The sequence below is a fragment of the Podarcis gaigeae genome (assembly GCF_964106915.1).
Source record: "Podarcis gaigeae genome assembly, chromosome: 3".
NCBI classification, from domain to species: Eukaryota; Metazoa; Chordata; class Lepidosauria; order Squamata; family Lacertidae; genus Podarcis; species Podarcis gaigeae.
In genome coordinates, this window is record NC_139680.1 from 102,616,659 (window position 1) to 102,636,867 (window position 20,209).

The following is a 20,209-nucleotide window of genomic DNA, read 5'->3' on the forward strand; positions in this document are numbered from 1 at the left end:
TGGTCTGTACGTGCTTGTTAATAGCAGAGAGCCATAGCTCAGAGGAATACTGCCTCCTTTGCATGCAGAAGGTCCCTGGTAACAATCTCCAACATCTCAACAAATGGCTAGGAGACACCCCTGTCTAGGTTTGGGCAAAACCAGTCAATTTCAGCTCATTTTCCCATTTCCCCAACCTTAGGTTCAGTTCTACACTTTTCCATATCCATTTGTGATTGTGTGTGTGTGTGTGTGGGGGGGGGTTTTAAAGCATCCTTATGAAAATTTATCAGCATTTTAGTGCAAATGTCTCCTGAGTTTCAAGTCACAAACTGTTTCGCAAAGTGTGAAGTAGGTAAAGGTAAAGGGACCCCTGACCATTAGGTCCAGTCACGGACGACTCTGGGGTTGCGGCACTCATCTCGCTTTATTGGCCGAGGGAGCTGGCGTTTGTGGCCAGCATGTGGCCAGCATGACTAAGCCGCTTCTGACGAACCAGAGCAGTGCACAGAAACGCCGTTCACCTTCCTGCTGGAACGGTACCTATTTATCTACTTGCACTTTGACATGCTTTCGAACTGCTAGGTTGGCAGGAGCATGGACCGAGCAACGGGAGCTCACCCCGTCATGGGGATTTGAACCGCTAACCTTCTGATCGGCAAGTCCTAGGCTCTGTGGTTTAACCCACAGCCTTTAAATTGTGATCTGAATTGAATCCCTCCAGCCTTTTGTCTGTCTGTCTGAAACCAGACAGTGTAGACAATTCTGAGATAGATGAACCAATGGTCTGACAAAGGTGTGAGACAGCTTCCCGTGTTCCTATTGTTGCCTGTGTCCTTACCATTTCTGTATACAGAGAAATTGTGGGAACCATTCTACCCAATTTCTCCAGGGGGAGGAGAAAATTTTCAACAGTTTCTTAAGGATGGGTCTCACAATTAGCAGCAGCAATGGCACAGCTTCCTTCAACACCCCCCCCCAGGCTACCCCACACCAAGCAGCCGCAAATCTGTGTTTACAGACTCACCACAATTTGGAGTCCTTTACAATGCCAGAGACCTGGTGTTATTTTAGGACGTTCTGGGAGGTATAAGGAGGTTTACGGCTGCCACACATAAATTGTGGAGAATATTCAGATGGAATTCTGTGAAGTAGTTTTCTTTTAGCAGACAGCGGGGGGGGGGGGGGGTTTGCTGAGAAAAGGAAATCTCTCAGAAATTTTCTCCTCCCCCCCCCCCAATGTCTTTGGAGAAATATTGGCTCAGCGGCTCAGCTCCATTGTGAGCCAATTGCTACATAAGATCAACAAGCCAAAAGCCCATTATCTGGTTCTTACAGTGCCCATGCTGATACCTGTGGGAGGCCTACAAGCAAGACATGAATATATTATGCCTCAGTTGTTATTCTCCTACTGCTTCCAATAGTGGAGGTAGAACATAACCATACTAGCTAGGAGCCATACTGGCCAAATCATCCATGTATTTAATCATCTTTTAAAGCTGTTGATATGGATGGCCATCGCTATCTCTGGTTGGAGTGAATTCCACAGTTTAATGATGCCCTGTGTGAATAAGTACTTTATTTTGTTCATTCTGAAGCTTCCAAAATTCAGCTTCATTGGATAGCCCTGAGTTCTTGTATTGTGAGTGGGGAAGAATATCTTCTTCCTATCCTGCTTCGCTACACTTTATTGCACTGCTATCTCTACATTTTATCAGTGCTTTGAATGAACTAGTTCAGTTAAACAAAATTCACTGAACTAGTTCAAAAATCTCTGAAGGACACCAGAAAGTAGTTCCTATAATAGCTGAATACACTAAAGGCGAATGAAGTTCACTTTGAGGAAGAAACTTGAACGATTGCTAGTTCATCTTCATGTCCATTCTCACACACCCAGCCAACCAGCAGACTCTTAGCCTTCAATTAAAAGAAGGAAGTGAATTGGACATCTATCAATAAGGTTAGGAAGCAAAATGTGGAGGCAACATTCTAAGGCTTATTAGGCACTTATGGAGGTACTGCCATTGCTAAGGTCACTTAATCGCTTTTGCTAAACGATTAGAAGGAAGGAATGTGAGGCATTTCCTGTATTTTCCCTGGTGAAGGGATGAACTGTCTTTCAACAGGAACTTGCCATGAGAACTATATGTACAAGAAAAAGCAAGTGATGTCTCATGCCTTTAACAGCTATGCGGCTGACACAAAGTAAGTATTTTCTAGTATGGAAATTCAATTATGGGAACGCTTTACCTATCATAGAATCGTAGAGTTGGAAGGGACCTCAAGGGTCATCTAGTCCATCCCCGTGCTATGCAGGAATCTGTCGATATTCTGCCTACTGGACATATTACTGGATTGTCTTGAGTCTCCCCCTGTCCAGCCCTTTACAAACATTCCCCCCCCCCTTTTCAAAGAAAAAATTGTGGAAATAGAATCTGTTTTTTTGTTTAATTCTAGGCCAATTTATTAACATTGATGACTGTGACAGGCTCAGGTGGGATGGCTGCAATGGATGAGCCTATAACTGAATAGCAAAGGGAACACTCAGCAGCGGCATTTGATAGAGAGAACTGCCAGTGCACTTAGACAGCCAAGCCAAATCTTGCATTCGTCGCATGCGACTGAAAAAGGGGGAATTGTAAAGAGGAGGGAAGGGAGAGGCGATAGAACGGAGATAAATAAACATCAGGGAGCTGCTTGCCCTCTTTTTTTCTCTGCTGCCTAGAGTCTGCTGCTGTTTCGCGATTAGTTTCTCCTACTTCTGTAATCCAGTAAAATCTTCTTGAAAATGAAATACAGCAAAATGGCAAAGCAGAATACGTCGTGTTTCATAATAAAATAGAAAGCCAGCTCCCTGGCTGTGTAAATAATGTGGATAAAGATGAAGCAGAAAAAAAATAGGGCATACTGGTTCTGGGGCTGAAGGAGTTCGTGGAGCTCTTGCCCAATCTGTGGGGGAGGGGGGAGAGAAACAGGGGTGGGGGGAGGAAAAAGAGGTGTCTGTTAACAAAACGCTCCCTATGATCAGCTACCCAAAGAGCCTACAATACTATAAACACCTTCCCATTGAACCCAGAGGGCTTCACATCTTCATAGACATTGTAAATGTGCTCAACTTAAATTCCATTGATTTATATCGGGAGTGGGGGAAACAAGACCCTCCAGATGTTATTGGATTGATGGGGCCTGGAGTCGCACAACTACGGATTCTCCATCCTTGATTTATATGGACTTAAGCATGCTCAGAAATATTTAGATTGTGCATTCAAAATACCGATTCGGAGAAATGTCAAACTGCAGAAGTCAGGCGAGCCTACAACATGGCATCTAATGTGTTTTCTTTTCTTTCTTTCTTTCTCCCTCGAACTTTTTCACTCCTGGAGGAAAAGGACCATGCGCCCCTTGCCCCAAGGTCTTTTGAATGAAGCCTACAATGGGCAGTGCTTGCCTTGGGGTTTCCTATATTCTTAATGCATCAACTGTTCTGGGTGAGGACAGCAAAAATGTCTTTTTTAGACACAGCGGCAGAAGCCAAATGTGTGTTTTGGAAGCATGTTGCCAACCTGGTGCCCTCCAGATCTCCCATCAGCCTCAGCTATGAAGCAGGGGCAGTGAGAGGTGTAGCCAGGGAGAGGGCATGGCTGGGAGAAATCCTGGGAGAAGGGCCTGATAGTGGAAGCTGGTATCCATTGGATCTGGTGGGGCAGAAGATAGCTAATGGGAGACAAAACCAAAGGGTCAGTAGAGGCAGAGCTGGGGGTGGAGGAGAATTCAATTTAGCTTGTATTTAAGGTTGAATCTGTGAGAATTTCGCTTTCTGGAGCAAGATGAGAGCTGAAACACAGCCAGCCTTCCAAAGTTGCTCTTATCCGAAATTTGCAATGCAGTTTTCCAACCAAACCACATTTGCAAAAAAAGAGAGAGCATACATTAGAAGTAAGTGTGCAAAAAAAACCCCAACAACCCCACGAATGTTATTTGTGAAAATAACATACAAAAATGCATTACATTAGGATTCTATTGCTTGCAGAAATGTTGGCCGTGGTCCAAACTGCATACAAAAATGTGTTTACTGGGAGACAAGGGCACTCAAATGCTGGAGAATTTTCATGAGGGTTCAAAAATTTTTTTTTTTTTAAATTGCAAATTGCCGCAGGCATGTAGAGAACTGGCTTTAAGGTTGGAAAAATGAGACCGTGGGAGTAGAAATTAACAGATTCTTCCATCCCTAGCAGGAACTAAGCTGTTGGGTTTTTTTACAGATTGATTCCAGCACCTAGAACGGGGTCAGCAACCTAAGGCCCATGGGCCAGAAGCGGCCTGCGGAGGTTGTTTGACCGGCCGCCAAGCCACCCTCAAACTGAGCTGCCTGCTCATGTGCTGCACTAAACCGGTGCAGTGCAGCACAGGGACTCACTTCCGCAGTGCTAGAAATCACATCTGCGCAGATGTAGATGCCAAAAATCAAACGCACAAAAATGGAAGCAAGAAGAATTACCAACGATAGAAGAATGGCAGATGAAATTGATGGACTATGCAGAATTGGATAAATTAACTGGAAGGATTCAAAACCTGCTGGATCAGAGATTCTTAGAAGACTGGAGTAAATATATGAACTACTTGAAAAGTACTGTAATAGTAATGAACAGATTATGCTAGTAGGATTGCAAGAAGTTTTGTAAGGAGAATTATATGAAATATTACAAGAAAGACTATGAGGAGAGTTATTAGTTGATGACAATTAAGAGTAATAGATATATTAAGAAATGCAGAATAAGTGATAAAAGACGGAAAATCATCAGAGTTGTTGACGGAAGTCTAAAACAATGTATAAGATAAGAAGATATATAATGTGATTGTTGGAAATGATATGTTAAAAAACTAATAAAAAAGAAAGAAAAGAAAATCACACGCTCATGGATGCGAGATCCGGCTCACTGAGGGATCTCTGCGGGACTGATCCGACCCCGGCAAAATAAACCTTGCTGACCCCTGACCTAGAACAATGCCCAAAGATGCTATAGGCCAAGGAATGCAGAATTTGGTTTCCATTTTTAACGGAAAGCTCACATCTACCCCTTATTCCCCCCTCACTTACTGATCGAGGGGTTGTCTGATAATGTAGCTGTTGCATTTTCTCCTCGTGCTGCCGCCTCTTCTCATTGTCTTCATGCCGGTACCTCAGTCTGGTCATTGCTCCATCAAGCCTCATCTTCTCCAGGTCGAGATCAGCTGCTGTGATCTGCCTGCTGTGCAGCTGACCCATCCGCTCCATACTGCTGGCCTCGCCTATCCTAGAGTAGGCTTCTGGCTGCAGAGCACTGGTCCCTCGCTGGGTGCTGATGGCCAGCCGGTCGCCCTGACTCTTATTGTCTAAGGTCTCCGTCATGTCATCAGGGACGTACGAAGAGGCTGGTGTGTCCCTTGCAGCATCCTGTAATAGGAAAGGAGGGACAGGGGAGAAGTATCAGTGGCTAGTAGCCAGGCCAGCTATGCTCCATCCCACCCCCAGTTTTTAAATGCATTATTGATTGAAAACTTTATAACAGAAATGTACAATAGATGTTATAGGCAAAATGAGAAATAAAAAAATACACAATTATTCATTCTTTAACTAATACTTGCTTTGTACATCCATTTGTGATTAAATTTGACAAGCCCTCCGATCTTCCCTTGTGTTCCCAAATTAAATTCCTTAAATATACGCTTAAACTTTACTTTCTCCATGTTATTTAACTTACTATAAATTTTATTTTGTAAAATTATCCTATTTACACACCGAAGCTCAATCAAAACCTGCCAATGGATAAGCCACTGATAACAAATAAAGCAACATTCAACAATTCATTAGAATCTAATAGTAAACAGTAAAATTAAGTATCAGCAAAGAATAATTTTATTGATTAGAACAAAGAATTACCATATTTTCCCGTGTAGACAAGGGTTTTTTTATTTAAAAAAAATGGGGGTCGACTTATACACGGATAGTGCAGAGTTGGGATGGGCAATTGGTGGCTGCTGCGACCAGGAGATTGTCAGGGGCATTTGGCTGCTGCAGCAATTGGGCAGGTGATTGGCGGCTGTTGGGGGTGAGCGGGCAGACTTTTTTGGCTTCATTGATGCGGCGGTCAGGCGCTCAACAAAAAAGCTCAACAAGTCTGGGCAATCCCCCTGGGAAAAAGGCTGAACAACTGTGGGCAACCCCCCCCCCCAAGCCTCAACACTGGGCAATCTCCCCCCATTTCCTCAATTTGGAGTCCCAAAAAATAGGGGTTGTGTTATACACAGGGGCGTGTTATACACGGAAAAATACAGTACTAAACTACAATCCACAAATATAACGGCAAGTCGCAGTGCATAAAATATCACAAAACCATGTGAAAGGGTTCAATGGAGAAGCAATTTGGCCACCATGAGAGCAGGATGGTGGACTAGATAAGTCATGGGCTTGTTCCAGAATTTGATGGAGGCATTTGATTGGCTGTTATGGGAAAAGCTGGTGCTAGAGTGGCTGGTCCTTCAGCTGGGCTCTTCTTAAACTCTTGAGAGATATCAGCCTTAGCATCTACTGTACTATGGATATATGCTCTATCATTATCTGTCTTGGAAACATCCAAGGTATCCACCATATGGTAGACACCTGCTGTGGGGCTGAATGTGATGTGTGGTTGCAAAAGAACCTAAGAAGAGTCCTGCTGAGGGTCCGTCTACTCCAGCACCGGCATTTCCCTTAGTGGCCAATCAAATGCCTCCATGAAGTCTATAAGCAACAGCCCTTACTAGAAGCTGGAGCAAGGAGTTGTCCAGGGATGGCTAATTCTATCAGCATTTTAAGATTATTTTAAAGCTTTTCTTATTCCACCAGCCATCTGGAAGTTTGTGAGGTTGGACCGGGTTAAATAAATTTCCAGCTGCTTCTGCTGTTTATGTTGTGATTTCACGAGTGGTTTGAAACAGATCTCTGCTTGAATATAAGGGATCAGATGGCCCTTAAGGTACCTTGGTCCTATTATTATTATTATTATTATTATTATTATTATTATTATTATTATTATTATTCCTCCCATCTGATGATGATGATGATGCCTCCCATCTGACTGGGTTACTCTATCCACTCTAGGCAGTTTCCAACAAATTAAAACACAGCAAGACAGCTTCCGGAGGCAGCGCCTATCGGCAATGGCGGATTCCCTCTAACCGGAGGGAGAAGCTCCACAGAAATAGGGTTCACCGCTGCAGCGAAGCGGAGGACCCTTAAAAAACCCGCAGGCGGGAGAAGCCTGGGGCCGTGGGACTCAGTGGGCACACGGAGCGCACCCCGAACTGTCAAAGGAGCTCTGTAAAGAGCTCCGGAGTGGAGCGGGGTTTTGGCGCTGTGCTGGGAGTCGATCGCTACTTCTGCGGAGTGAAGCTGCATAGCAGTTGCTGGAGAGCGCTGACCTTTTTCCTGTGAACATCGAACTGAAACATCTACCCATCAGTAAGAACTGGGGAAACTTGAAAGGATCAAAGAATAGGACTTAAGATAAGTGAACCTGGAATTTGATTTTGACTTTGACACTTTGATCCTGGACTTTGATCTTGAATTTGAACCTGAAATCGGCAAAGTTTAAACAGGAAGCCCGCTTTGCCGATCTGTAGACAGAACAAAAGCAAGGAATAAAGGAGCTTTGAACCAAAGAAATTGACTTATTATAAAGAGCTAAATCTCACTGCCTGACAAACGAACCCCCCCATAAGTTGGGAAAGGGGGGGATAGAACCCACCATTCAATCTTTGATATCGGACTGCCTTAAGTAATTGAAAGGTCACCCTGAATGCACCGTTTTATAGACAATGTAATCATTACTGCAGATCTCTGCAAAAGAATGGCAACTTTATTAAGGGAATATTTGAGCTTGTAACTGTTGCTATCTGTGTAACATTGATATACTTATAAAGATACTGTTTTACAATCATCATCCATGATACATTTTGATACTCTGCTTCCCTAGAGGAACTTTGTGTTATAGCTGGGGATTTTCCACTGCAGCTGTCCTTTTTCTTACTGCTGAGAAACAAACCTAGGAGTTGTGAGAACTGTGTGAGTGGCCTTGACTTTCTGAGGCACAGGAATGGATCAAGACAAACCACAAGATAAGTCGCAGGAGAAAGCGCAAGAGAAAGCAATAAAATATAAAACCAGACAACAGCAGCAACTGCTGACACAGCAGCAACAACATTACAGAAGAGCATCTGTAACAGGTCTTTCTGCCCCACAAGTCACAGAAAGAGAAGAACCTAGAAGAAGAAGAAGAAGAAGAAGAAGAAGAAGAAGAAGAAGAAGAAGAAGAGGAGTTTGGATTTGATATCCCGCCTTTCACTCCCTTTAAGGAGTCTCAAAGCGGCTAACATTCTCCTTTCCCTTCCTCCCCCACAACAAACACTCTGTGAGGTGAGTGGGGCTGAGAGACTTCAAGGAAGTGTGACTGGCCCAAGGTCACCCAGCAGCTGCATGTGGAGGAGCGGAGGCGCGAACCCGGTTACCCAGGATTACGAGACTACCGCTCTTAACCACTACACCACACTGGCAGGACCAGCAGGACCAGATTCTACAACATTGGACAAGATTCTTTCAGCTTTACAAAATTTGACAGCTAAGATAGACTTAAATACTTCAACTATTAAAGACCTTAGACAAAAGGTGAATGACGTAGGACAGAAAGTGAATTCTAACACCCAGGCAATTGACAGGTTACTGCAGGAATCCAAGGAGACAAAACAGACAGCAGAGGAAGCGAAAGAGAGGGTTTTGGCGGTAGAGGAAAAAATACCGCCAATAAATAGAAAACTGGATGATTACAAGGCACAATTCTCTCTGATTGAACTTAAGGAAAAGCAGGCCAATTTGAGAATAAGAGCAGTCCCAGAAACAGAGGAAGGAGAATTAATAGAGTTTCTTACATTGGAATTTGAGACCTTTTGGGATCTGGACACAGAAGAATTTAAGATAGTGAGTGCTTTTTGACTGGGAAGGGTCAAAAGGAAGAACAGAGCGAGAGACTGCTTGATTTCATTAAGATCTAAAGAAGAAAGAGATAAAATACTGAGCCTACATTACCAGAAAGCACTTGAGATTGGAAGTGAGAGAATTGAAATTTTTAAAGATATCCCAAAATACTTACTAGATCTCAGAACTAACTACAGCGACTTGGTTGACCTACTAAGGAAGAACAAGACTCCACAGGAAATTATTGATAAATAAGAGACTAGGCCAAGAATTTATCTCATCGGACAAAGTTAAAAAAAGAGGAGTTGTGATATACGCAAAAGAGAAATTGACACCAAAATTTCTTTTTAAAGATGAACAGGGACGATTCATAGCAATTGAAATACAACTACAAGGAGAGAAAGTACTAATAATTGGAGTCTACGCACCTAATGAGGGGAAATCAGAGTTTTACAAGAAACTGCATGAGACGTTGTTGGATCATATGGACCAGAACATTATTTTGATGGGAGATATGAATGGAGTTGTGTCAACACACATGGATAAATCTGAAAGACAGGTAGTCACAAAAGATGGAAGACTACCAAAGACTTTTTTTGAAATGACAGACAATATGGACTTAATTGACATTTGGAGAACTAAAAACCCCTTAGGTAGAGAGGGGACTTTCTTCTCTGAAGCTAATTTAAGTTGGACAAGAATTGACCAAATTTGGATTACAAGAGGGATGGCACCTAAGATCCGGAAGGTGGAAATCTGCCCAAAAATCTGCTCCGACCATAACCCTGTGAGAATGGATATGAAATTAACACCGATTGGTTCCTTTAGATGGAGAATGAACGGCACCTTGTTCAGGTACTCTGAAACTATTAAGAAGGCCCAAAAAATCATGAAAGACTACTTCGAAATAAATTTGAAGACAACTGTGGAAAAAAGAGTAATCTGGGATGCGAGCAAAGCCGTTATGAGAGGTTTTTTGATCCAGCAAAATGCTATAAAGAGGAGACTTCAAGAGGAAAGAAAAGAAAGGATTTTAGAGAAAATTGGAGGAGAGAAGAGATTAAGGACTAAACCAAAGTCACAGGAGATCCTGCGAGAAATTAAATTATATCAAGCACAATATCTGAAATTGATTAATCAGGACATAGAATGGAAGATTAAACAAATGAGACAAAAAACTTTTGAATCGGCTAATAAGTGTGGTAAGCTGCTAGCTTGGCAGCTGAAGAAAAGACAAAAATTAAACATTGTGACTAATCTTGAAGTAAAGGGAAGGAATATACAAAACCTACAGGAGATTAAAGATTGTTTCCAGAGATACTTCAAACAATTGTATGCACAAGGGCCACAGAATGAGACCAAGATTGAGAAATTCTTAAAAACAAATGGATTACAAAATATATCTCAAGAGAATAAATTAATATGACAGAATGACAGAATTTCTGAACAGGAGGTTGAAGGTGCCATTAAGAACTTGCAACTTGGCAAGTCTCCAGGCCCGGATGGGCTTTCCTCCAAATATTACAAAGTAATGAAAGACTATTTAATTCAACCATTAATGGAGGTTTGCAATGAAATCATGGAGGGGAAAAGAGCGCCGGCGTCGTGGAAAGATGCTTATATCACGCTTATACCAAAAAATGAATCAGAAAAGACACAACTTAAGAACTACCGCCCCATATCCCTACTTAACGTAGATTACAAAATTTTTGCGGACATTTTAGCTAAAAGATTAAAAAAAGTTCTAGCAGGAATTATACATAAAGACCAAGCAGGCTTTCTCCCAGGCAGACATATGTCAAATAATACAAGGAATCTAATTGACATTTTGGAAAAACGACAAGTTAACATCAACACAAAGGCAGTATTGATATTCATTGATGCAGAGAAAGCCTTTGATAATATTTCTTGGAGTTTTATGAAGAAAAACTTGGAAGGGATGGGGGTGGGAGAAAGGTTTGGAAACGGTATAGGGGCGATTTACTCAGAACAAAAGGCAAAATTGATAGTGAACAATGCAGTTACAGAAGAAGTTAAGATAGAGAAAGGGACACGACAAGGCTGCCCAATTTCCCCTTTGCTTTTTATTTCAGTCCTGGAGGTCTTGCTGAACATGATTAGAAGGGACCAACAGATTCAGGGTATACAGGTCGGAGCCAAACATTACAAACTGAAAGCTTACGCAGATGACCTAGTCTTGACATTACAGGAGCCAATCCCTAGTACTAGAAGAGCTTTGGAAATAATACAAGAATTTGGTCAGGTGGCAGGGTTTAAACTTAATAAAGCAAAAACTATGGTTTTGGACTAGAATTTAACACCAATGGAGAAGGAAAGGTTTCAGGGAGAAACAGGTCTAACAGTGGGGAAAAAAGTAAAATACCTAGGGGTGAATATGACTTCGAAGAATGTTAATTTATTTAAAGACAACTATGAAAAGTGTTGGTCTGAAGTGAAAAAAGATCTTGAAACGTGGACAAACCTAAAGCTTTCCTTACTGGGTAGAATAGCAGTTATTAAAATGAATGTATTGCCAAGGTTGTTGTTTTTGTTTCAAACGTTACAAATAATTGACAAGATGGACTGTTTCAAGAAGTGGCAAAAAGAAATTTCTAGATTTGTCTGGCAGGGCAAAAAGCCCAGAATTAAATATAAAATTCTTACTGATGCAAAGGATAGAGGGGGGTTTGCCCTGCCGGACTTTAAACTATATTATGAGGCAGCAGCTTTTTGCTGGCTGAAGGAATGGCTACTTCTTGAGAATACAGACATTCTTGATTTGGAAGGACATGATAATGTTTTTGGATGGCATGCATACTTGTGGTACGGTAAGGACAAAGCTCATAAGGCGTTTAAAAACCATATTGTCAGGAAAGCATTGTTTAATGTCTGGGTTAGATACTAAGATTTCTTGGAGAATAAAACCAAGGTGGCTCTCACCAATGGAGGCTAAGGCCTTGAAAAAACTTAATATGGGATCGAACTGGCCAAAATATTGGGAAATTTTGGAACAGGATGGGGACAAACTGAAATTGCAGAGTTATGAGAAACTTAAAGATAAGGTGCAGGATTGGTTACATTATTTCCAAGTAAGAGAGGCCTATAATTCGGATAGGAAAAATGGCTTCCGGGTGGAAAAATCGAAGTTGGAAACAGAATTGTTAGAACCCAGTGCTAAGGTATTGTCGAGAATGTATAATCTGCTGTTGAAATGGAATACTGAGGATGAAACGGTTAAATCTGCTATGATAAAATGGGCACAAGATATTGGTCATAACATTATGTTTGCTGACTGGGAACGGTTCTGGACCACCGGTATGAAATTTACGGCATGTAATGCCTTAAGAGAAAATATTATGAAAATGATTTACAGGTGGTACATGACCCCAGTCAAGCTAGCAAAAATTTACCATTTGCCCGGTAATAAATGTTGGAAATGTAAAGAAACGGAAGGAACATTCTTTCACCTTTGGTGGGCCTGCCCAAGGATCAAGGCTTTCTGGGAAATGATCTATAATGAACTGAAAAAAGTATTTAAGTATGCTTTCCTAAAGAAACCAGAGGCCTTTCTCCTGGGCATGGTCGGCCAATTGGTGCCAAAGAAGGATATAACCTTTTTTATATATGCCACAGCAGCAGCAAGAATACTCATCGCAAAGCACTGGAAGACACAAGACCTACCCACCCTGGAAGAATGGCAGATGCAAGTTATAGACTACATGGAACTGGCAGAAATGACCGGCAGAATCCGAGATCAAGGAGAAGAGCAGGTGGAAGAGGACAGGAAGAAGTTCAAAGTTTATCTACAAAAACATTGTAAACTTTATGAATGCTAAGGGCATTGTAAATGAAATGAAGGGTTTCTAGTGATTAAGATAAATAAGAGTATAAAGGGAAGGATAAAGGATGAACTTGAATAATATGATAATTGCTGAACTAATTTTAAAGTGGAATACATGAAAGGAAGGCGGGTGGAAGTAAGGAAAATAAGATTTGGAAGGGTATTAACTTGAAACAAAGTTTTTTTTAATGCTGAATTTTCTTTTTTATGTTTTTTTTTATTCTGTCTTATTGTTTGTATTTTTGATGTGTGTGTTTGTTGGTTTTGTGATTTTAGTTAATTTTATTGTTGTTAACTTTTGAAAAATTTAATAAAATATCATTTAAAAAAAAAAACACAGCAAGACATCAAACATTAAAAACTTCCCTCAGCAGGGCTTCCCTTCAGATGTCTTCCAAAAGTCAGACAGCTGTTTATTTCCTTGACATCTGATGGTGCTCTGGAGCTTTGCGAATTAACACAGGAACCTTGAAGCTTTCCTGGCAGCAAATTGGCAACCAGCACAGCTGTCTCTGCAGCAGAAATCATGTTGCCAATATTCTGCTCCCATGAGGATTGTGACCACTGCATTGTGTACTAGTTGCAGCTTCCAGATGAAATATAAGGGCAGCTCCACACAGTGTGTTCCAGTAATCAAACGTTATAAGAAGGGACCTTTCGTGAGTCCTGATGAACAGATACTTCTCTATGTAAAGAAAAGGACCCTGAATGGCCCAGGAACCCCATCTGCAAGGAGAAACATTGGGCATGTATGGCTCTTTTCTCACACTTGCTGAATGTGCAGCTGGGTCAAGGCTGTTTTTCCTCACATGCCTCACATGGCCCTCATGGGTTGCAGACGTAGTGTCATGAGGAAAGGTGACCGCTGGATCTGTGAAATCGTCAGCTCCCATCCAAAGGACAGGAGTTCAACTGGATTCCCAGAGCCAAGGAATCCCTGCCCCACATCTGCTGCCACTTACCATCCTCTCCCGATGCTTTTTCAAATCTTTAATTGGGGTTATCTGCACAGCAAACTCAATCTCGGTTTGCATCTCCTTGAACCCTACACTGCCTCCTTGGTAAGAATATTCAGACCCTTCCACATTGCTGGTGTGATCCAGATCTGCTTGAATCTCCTTGTCTGTTTGGTGCACAGACTCCGTCTCAAAGTTGGAGAAATCTGATGAGGAATGGGGTTCTCTGGATACTTCCTGTTATAAAACAGATGGGGATTTAGGGCAGTTTATGTTTGTTTGCTTTTTCCTATAATTTCGATTAAATTTTCTGTTTTACATTTTGGAACATTCATTTCAACAACCTTAAAATATCAATGACTTCCGTTGTTCTCTTTCCATGGTTCATTTTGCATAACATAAATCCATGCATATTTTATATAAACCAAACCATTCAGTATTCCATTATTACATCCATCAAAACTTATTTACACTGTTGAATTTATCTTAATGCTGCCCACGGTTTCAAATAAACACATTTTCCTTCCATATATTAAATGAACATTTTCCAATCTTCTTTAAATATATGTTCTTCTTGTTCTCTTATTCTACATGTTAGGTCTGCAAGGTGCGCATGTTCCATCAGTTTAAGTGGCCATTCTTCTTTAGCTAGGATTTCACTCATTTCCCATTTTGGGGCTTACAAAACACGAGCCGCGGTAGTGGCATACATAAATAACCTTTTAAAGCAGGTGTGTGTGTGTGTGTGTGTGTGTGTGTGTGTGTGTGCACTCAAAGATAACTGATTTTTATTTGTTTTGCCCATTACAATGCACAAAACAACAAGAACAACAAATGTCCATTTCTAATACAAAACCACACAAAGTCAAGCAGATGCAATCAAAACCAGCAACAAAAATAAAAAGGGGAGAAAGGGAGAGGGAAGAACAGTTCTGGGCACCACAGTTCAAGAAGGACACTGACAAACTGGAACGTGTCCAGAGGAGGGCAACCAAAATGGTCAAAGGCCTGGAAACGATGCCTTATGAGGAACGGCTAAGGGAGCTGGGCATGTTTAGCCTGGAGAAGAGGAGGTTAAGGGGTGATATGATAGCCATGTTCAAATATATAAAAGGATGTCACATAGAGGAGGGAGAAAGGTTGTTTTCTGCTGCTCCAGAGAAGCAGACACGGAGCAATGGATCCAAACTACAAGAAAGAAGATTCCACCTAAACATTAGGAAGAACTTCCTGACAGTAAGAGCTGTTCGACAGTGGAATTTGCTGCCAAGGAGAGTGGTGGAGTCTCCTTCTTTGGAGGTCTTTAAGCAGAGGCTTGACAACCATATGTCAGGAGTGCTCTGATGGTGTTTCCTGCTTGGCAGGGGGTTGGACTCAATGGCCCTTGTGGTCTCTTCCAACTCTATGATTCTATGATTCTATGATAGGGAATATGTTCCAGCAGGTTAAAGCGATCTTTCAGGAAGAGAAAAGGCATATAGGGCCACCCCATTGTTACCTGCCTGATTCAGAGCTTGCCACTCAGCTCTTCCACAATGCCATCTTTCCCCCAGTTTTGATACAGGGTGTACGCTATAAAGTGAGTTTCTCATGTGAGTCAGGATCGAATGGGTGTTTCACAGCCAGCCTCCTCCAAACCTCCCTGACTGCCACTGTTGATGGCGGGGAGTGAATCCCCTGAATATGCTTTGAACCCAGAATGTGCCAACACACACAAAAAAGTGACAATTTGTTGTTGACAAAGGACAGCTGGACATATAAAGGGCCCCATTACCTTTAGTAGCTGAGGGCGTCATCAAACCTAAATCCAGTCCTGATTTCAGTGAGAGAGTTAAGGAGGCACCTAATTCTCCCACTCATTGATTGACATAGCTATAGCTCTCTCTCTCTCTATCACTTAAAAAGTATTGACTTAGGAACATCTCCAGCCACATCATTCAGCCCAGACACTGAGGTCCAGCTCCGAGGGCCTTCTCACTGCGAGAAGTGAAGTTACAGGGAACTAGGCAGAGGGCCTTCTCGGTTAGTGGCGCCTTCTCCGTGGAACGCCCTTTCATCAGATGTCAAGGAAATAAAGAAATAAACAACTTTTAGAAGACACCTGGAGGCAGCCCTGTATCTGAAAGCTTTTTTATGTTTTGACGTTTGCTGTGTTTTTATTATGTTGGAAGCTGCCCAGAGTGGCTGGGCCAACCCAGTCAGACGGGCAGGGTATAAATAATAAAATTTAGTAGTATTGCTAGATCATGCCCTAAGTTCCTTCTCACCTGCCTTGAGCCCATCTCAGGTTTGCAGATAAACATGATATTGGGAGTGGGCTGCATTTTCCCCATTAAGGGCCACATCTCCTAAGGATAAATCTGTCAGGAGTCATATGAGGAGAATGGATACAGCCTTGTCTTGTCCTCTCTGCCCAGAGGGCTGATGGGAGATGAGCAGATTGCTCCTTTCAGAGGTGTGAATGGATCCCTTGCAAAGCAGGGAGAGGCCTGCATCTTGCCCCCACCCCCTTTGTTGTTGTTTAGTCATTTAGTCATGTCCGACTCTTCGTGTCCCCATGGACCAGAGCACGCCAGGCACTCCTGTCTTCCACTGCCTTCTGTAGTTTGGTCAAACTCATGCTGGTAGCTTCGAGAACACTGTCCAACCATCTTGTCCTCTGTCATCCCCTTCTCCTTGTGCATAGGCGCCGACTCCATGGGGCCTGAGGGGGCCCGAGCCCCCTCAAAAATTCGTTTGGGGGGGCTCTGCCCCCCCAATAATTTAAGAAAATTATTACCGTAAATTTCGCTCTATAACATGCAGATTTTTTCTCCTAAAAAGTAAGGGGAAATGTCTGTGCGTGTTATTGAGCGAATGTGTGGTCCCTGGAGCTGACTCGCCGGAGCGCAGGGGCAAAATAGGCAAAAATCAGGCAAAAATCAGATCGGGCGGTCGGGCGGAGGGAAGGCGGAAGCTGCTGCTTTCCTGCATTCTGCCTCAGGGTCTTACTGCCCACGCGCTTCTGTTGCTGCGTTTGCTCAAACTCAACATAGAGCAGGGAATCCCCTGCCCTCCTGGCAAGCAGAGGGTTAAGGAAGGGATCGAGTCCTTCCTTCTAATTCTTTCCTAGTCACACTGCATGCAGGCTCCAGCCCACCACCTCCTCCTCTCCGTGCTCTAGGGACTCGCAGGCAGCCGAAAAACAGGTGGGAGAGAGAGAGAGGGCTGGCTTGGGGGGGGGGACTTAGCCTTCCTTTCCTCCCCCCACCCCGTTAAACTCCTCCCCTGCATTCTTAGCCAGCTGCTTCTCCGCACACCCCTCTTGTGCTTCTTGTCCCTTCTGTGTTTTTCCTTCCCTCCCCATTTAAAACGTGGTGACAAAGCACGGATCCACATGGATCCTCAGGATTTTTGCATTGGGTCACCCCAAATTCACCATCAGATCACATAGCATGTCCATGGCTACATATTGCTCCAAAAAAATCACGCACCCACTGTTGCCTAGGGTCACAGTGGTGCAAAAACGTGGTTACAAAGCACGGATCCACATGGATCCTCAGGATTTTTGCATTGGGTCACCCCAAATTCACCATCAGATCACATAACATGTTCATGGCTACATCTTGCACCAAAAAAATTACGCACCCACTGTTGCCTAGGGTCACAGTGGTGCAAAAACGTGGTTACAAAGCATGGATCCACATGGATCCTCAGGATTTTTGCATTGGGCTACTCCAAACTCACTGTCAGATATTAAAAATCTTTATAAAATAGAGAATTAAATACATACAGAATGTTAATTTTTCAGTTTCGAAATATTAGTACTAGTTTAGTACTGTATTTCTATATTACTATAGTACTGTATTAGTTATTTTCAAATACTTAAATATTTTTAGGGTGTAAGACCCAATTAAAGCCCGTTATTTACATACAGTATTACAGTATTTACATACAGTATTAGGCATACTGTATTAACTTTATTAACTGTATTAAAGCATTAACTTTGAGATATTATTTTTATTTAATGAACCCTCAGCCTTATTCAAAGTAAGCTTAAATTAGCTATTTCACTTATTAATCAAAGTGCTATTACTGTGCGACAGCAATATTTTATGTTTTATTCTTTTAATGATAGTTTAGGATTTATTTAAATATCATTTCAGTCTTTTCAGAGCTATATATTCACTGCTCTGTAATAGTCTATAAGCATAATTGTTACTGTAAATTAAATTAGCTTTTTACGAAAATACTGTGCGTGTTTATGTTTTGTTTCTTTTTTCAAAGCCAAAAAGTGTTTCAGGCTTGTCGAGTTTCCCGGAGTGTGGAGTTATAGAGAGTCGAGTTTTCGGGGTTCTAATGTTGATCATATGACTCTAAAATACTTTTTAAAAACTTTAAAACTCACTAATTTTCATCTAAAATTTAGAAAACTTCCCGGGGCAGGACCCCGGTATGGGCCCCCCCAATATTTTTTATAAGTCGGCGCCCCTGTCCTTGTGCCCTCCATCTTTCCCAACATCAGGGTCTTTTCCAGGGAGTCTTCTCTTCTCATGAGGTGGCCAAAGTATTGGAGCCTCAGCTTCACAATCTGTCCTTCCAGTGAACACTCAGGGCTGATTTCTTTAAGAATGGAGGGGTTTGATCTTCTTGCAGTCCATGGGACTCTCAAGAGCCTCCTCCAGCACCATAATTCAAAAGCATCAATTCTTCGGCGATCATCCTTCTTTATGGTCCAGCTTTCACTTCCATACAACAGTGCTATTTTTCTAGGAAAAGAGTTGCCAGAACTTACCATGAACACCTCCCTTGCTATGGCACCCACCTGAGTTCTGACTGAAAATAAGCCCTGCTCATTACCTCCAAGATTTAGTATCCGCAAATACAATCTGTTTAAATACATGCTTCCCCCCAAAGAATCCCGAGAACTGTAATTCGTTGACGGTGCTGGGAGATGTGGCTCTGTGAGGGGGAAAACTACAGTTCCCAAGATTCTTTGTGGTGGGGACCTTTAAATGTATGGCCTTAGAAACACTAGGGCAGATGTGGGGGACCTTTGGCCCTCCAGATGTTGTTGAACTACAGCTCCCATCAGCATGACCAAGGGATGATGGGAGTTGTAGTTCAACAGCATCTGGAGGGTCAAAGGTTCCTCAGACGATCTTTCCCCATCCTGAAACAGAAAGAACTTACTGGGATTTCTTACCATAGCAGATTTTGTACTGGGAAGGGAACATACATCAACATTGGATGCCAAGGCAGGAGCCTCTATATTCCCACCTGCCCCATGTAGAAGAACCGAAACCGGCTGCCCCAGTTTGAAGCAGACACACACTGCTCAAACACCAGCCACAAGCTCTTTCCTGAACTGCCACAGTGATGTCAGAAAGTTCCGCACTGGGATGATGTCATAATTTTCCAGTTACCACAACAGTTAAGACAAGTGTTGCTAAGAAGCCTTTGTGGATTTTCTGTAGGCCTACTATATATTTTATTTGAAAACAGTACTGGTAACATCATATGTGGCCATATCAATAGATGACCCAAGAAGAGTGTATTTTGCTCCTCCTCCCACAGCACACACTGTAATCACAACATTTGTTTATTGATCTTATTGGACACTATTAAAAATGAAAAGTAACTCAAAGCGACTTACAGGAAAACCCCCACATACATTAAAACTAACACAAAACTAAAACAGTGTGAAAGCCTCAATGTTTTATTCAAGTTGGCATCCTTGGTGAGGAGTAAGGCAGCTGCCATAGGCGAAAGTTGCTGGGGGACAGGGAGAGTCAGCAAGGGGTCAGTGGCCCCCGTTATAGATGCCACCTGGAGTGCCCTATGCCCCCTAAGCAAGCCTGCCACCCTCAGGCGCAGCGAAGGTCACTGCTCTGGTGTTGATTCAGTTGCCAGTCTTGTTGGCTTCTGAACATGGAACTGGCAGCATCATCTTCTAGCCCACCTCAGCCAGGTAAATGTCTTGGGTTAGACCTTATTCTGATGATCACCTGAATGCTGCCCCACCTGTGCAGGTGGGGTGGGAAGGTTGGCCTTGCTTATTCCACCACTCCTCCCCTTCATTTTGCTCACTGTTTTTCTTTCCAACGTATCTTCTCAGTATCTGCAAGTATCTGTCAGGCTGCTGCAGCAGCACACCTACCAAAGCCACTATTGTGGAATCTGACAGAGAGGAGAACACTGTCTTTCATTTCCTTATTTGCTGACGTTTTATTTCCCTTCCTTTCCCCTCCGGTAGAAAACTGCACTTCATTGCAAAATAATACTCAGGGTGCCTAGTTATGGAAAGGTTTCGTGCTTCTGTGGATACACGCCTAATTGAAAACACATTTTTAAATAACTCTGCAACCATAAATATTCCCCTGAATTTATATACTGCGTTAATTGTAACGTATTACATTACCTCTGATGCCAAAATTCAACACTAATCTGGTTTGAAAACAGCCA

The 20,209-nt window shown here is 42.5% G+C and overlaps 1 protein-coding gene across 1 annotated transcript; it reads right to left on the reverse strand.

The window, feature by feature from the left end:
• Window positions 1–2,413: 2,413 nt before the first annotated feature.
• On the reverse strand, window positions 2,414–19,129 carry LOC310841989 (uncharacterized protein). Its single transcript, XM_083733809.1, has 4 exons — window positions 18,951–19,129; window positions 13,772–14,002; window positions 5,078–5,413; window positions 2,414–2,928 (listed from the first exon to the last, which is right to left on the reverse strand). Exons 1-4 carry the CDS (start codon window positions 18,951–18,953, stop codon window positions 2,725–2,727), a joined length of 774 nt encoding a protein of 257 aa, XP_083589935.1. The 5' UTR covers window positions 18,954–19,129; the 3' UTR covers window positions 2,414–2,724.
• Between the last annotated feature and the right edge of the window lie 1,080 nt (window positions 19,130–20,209).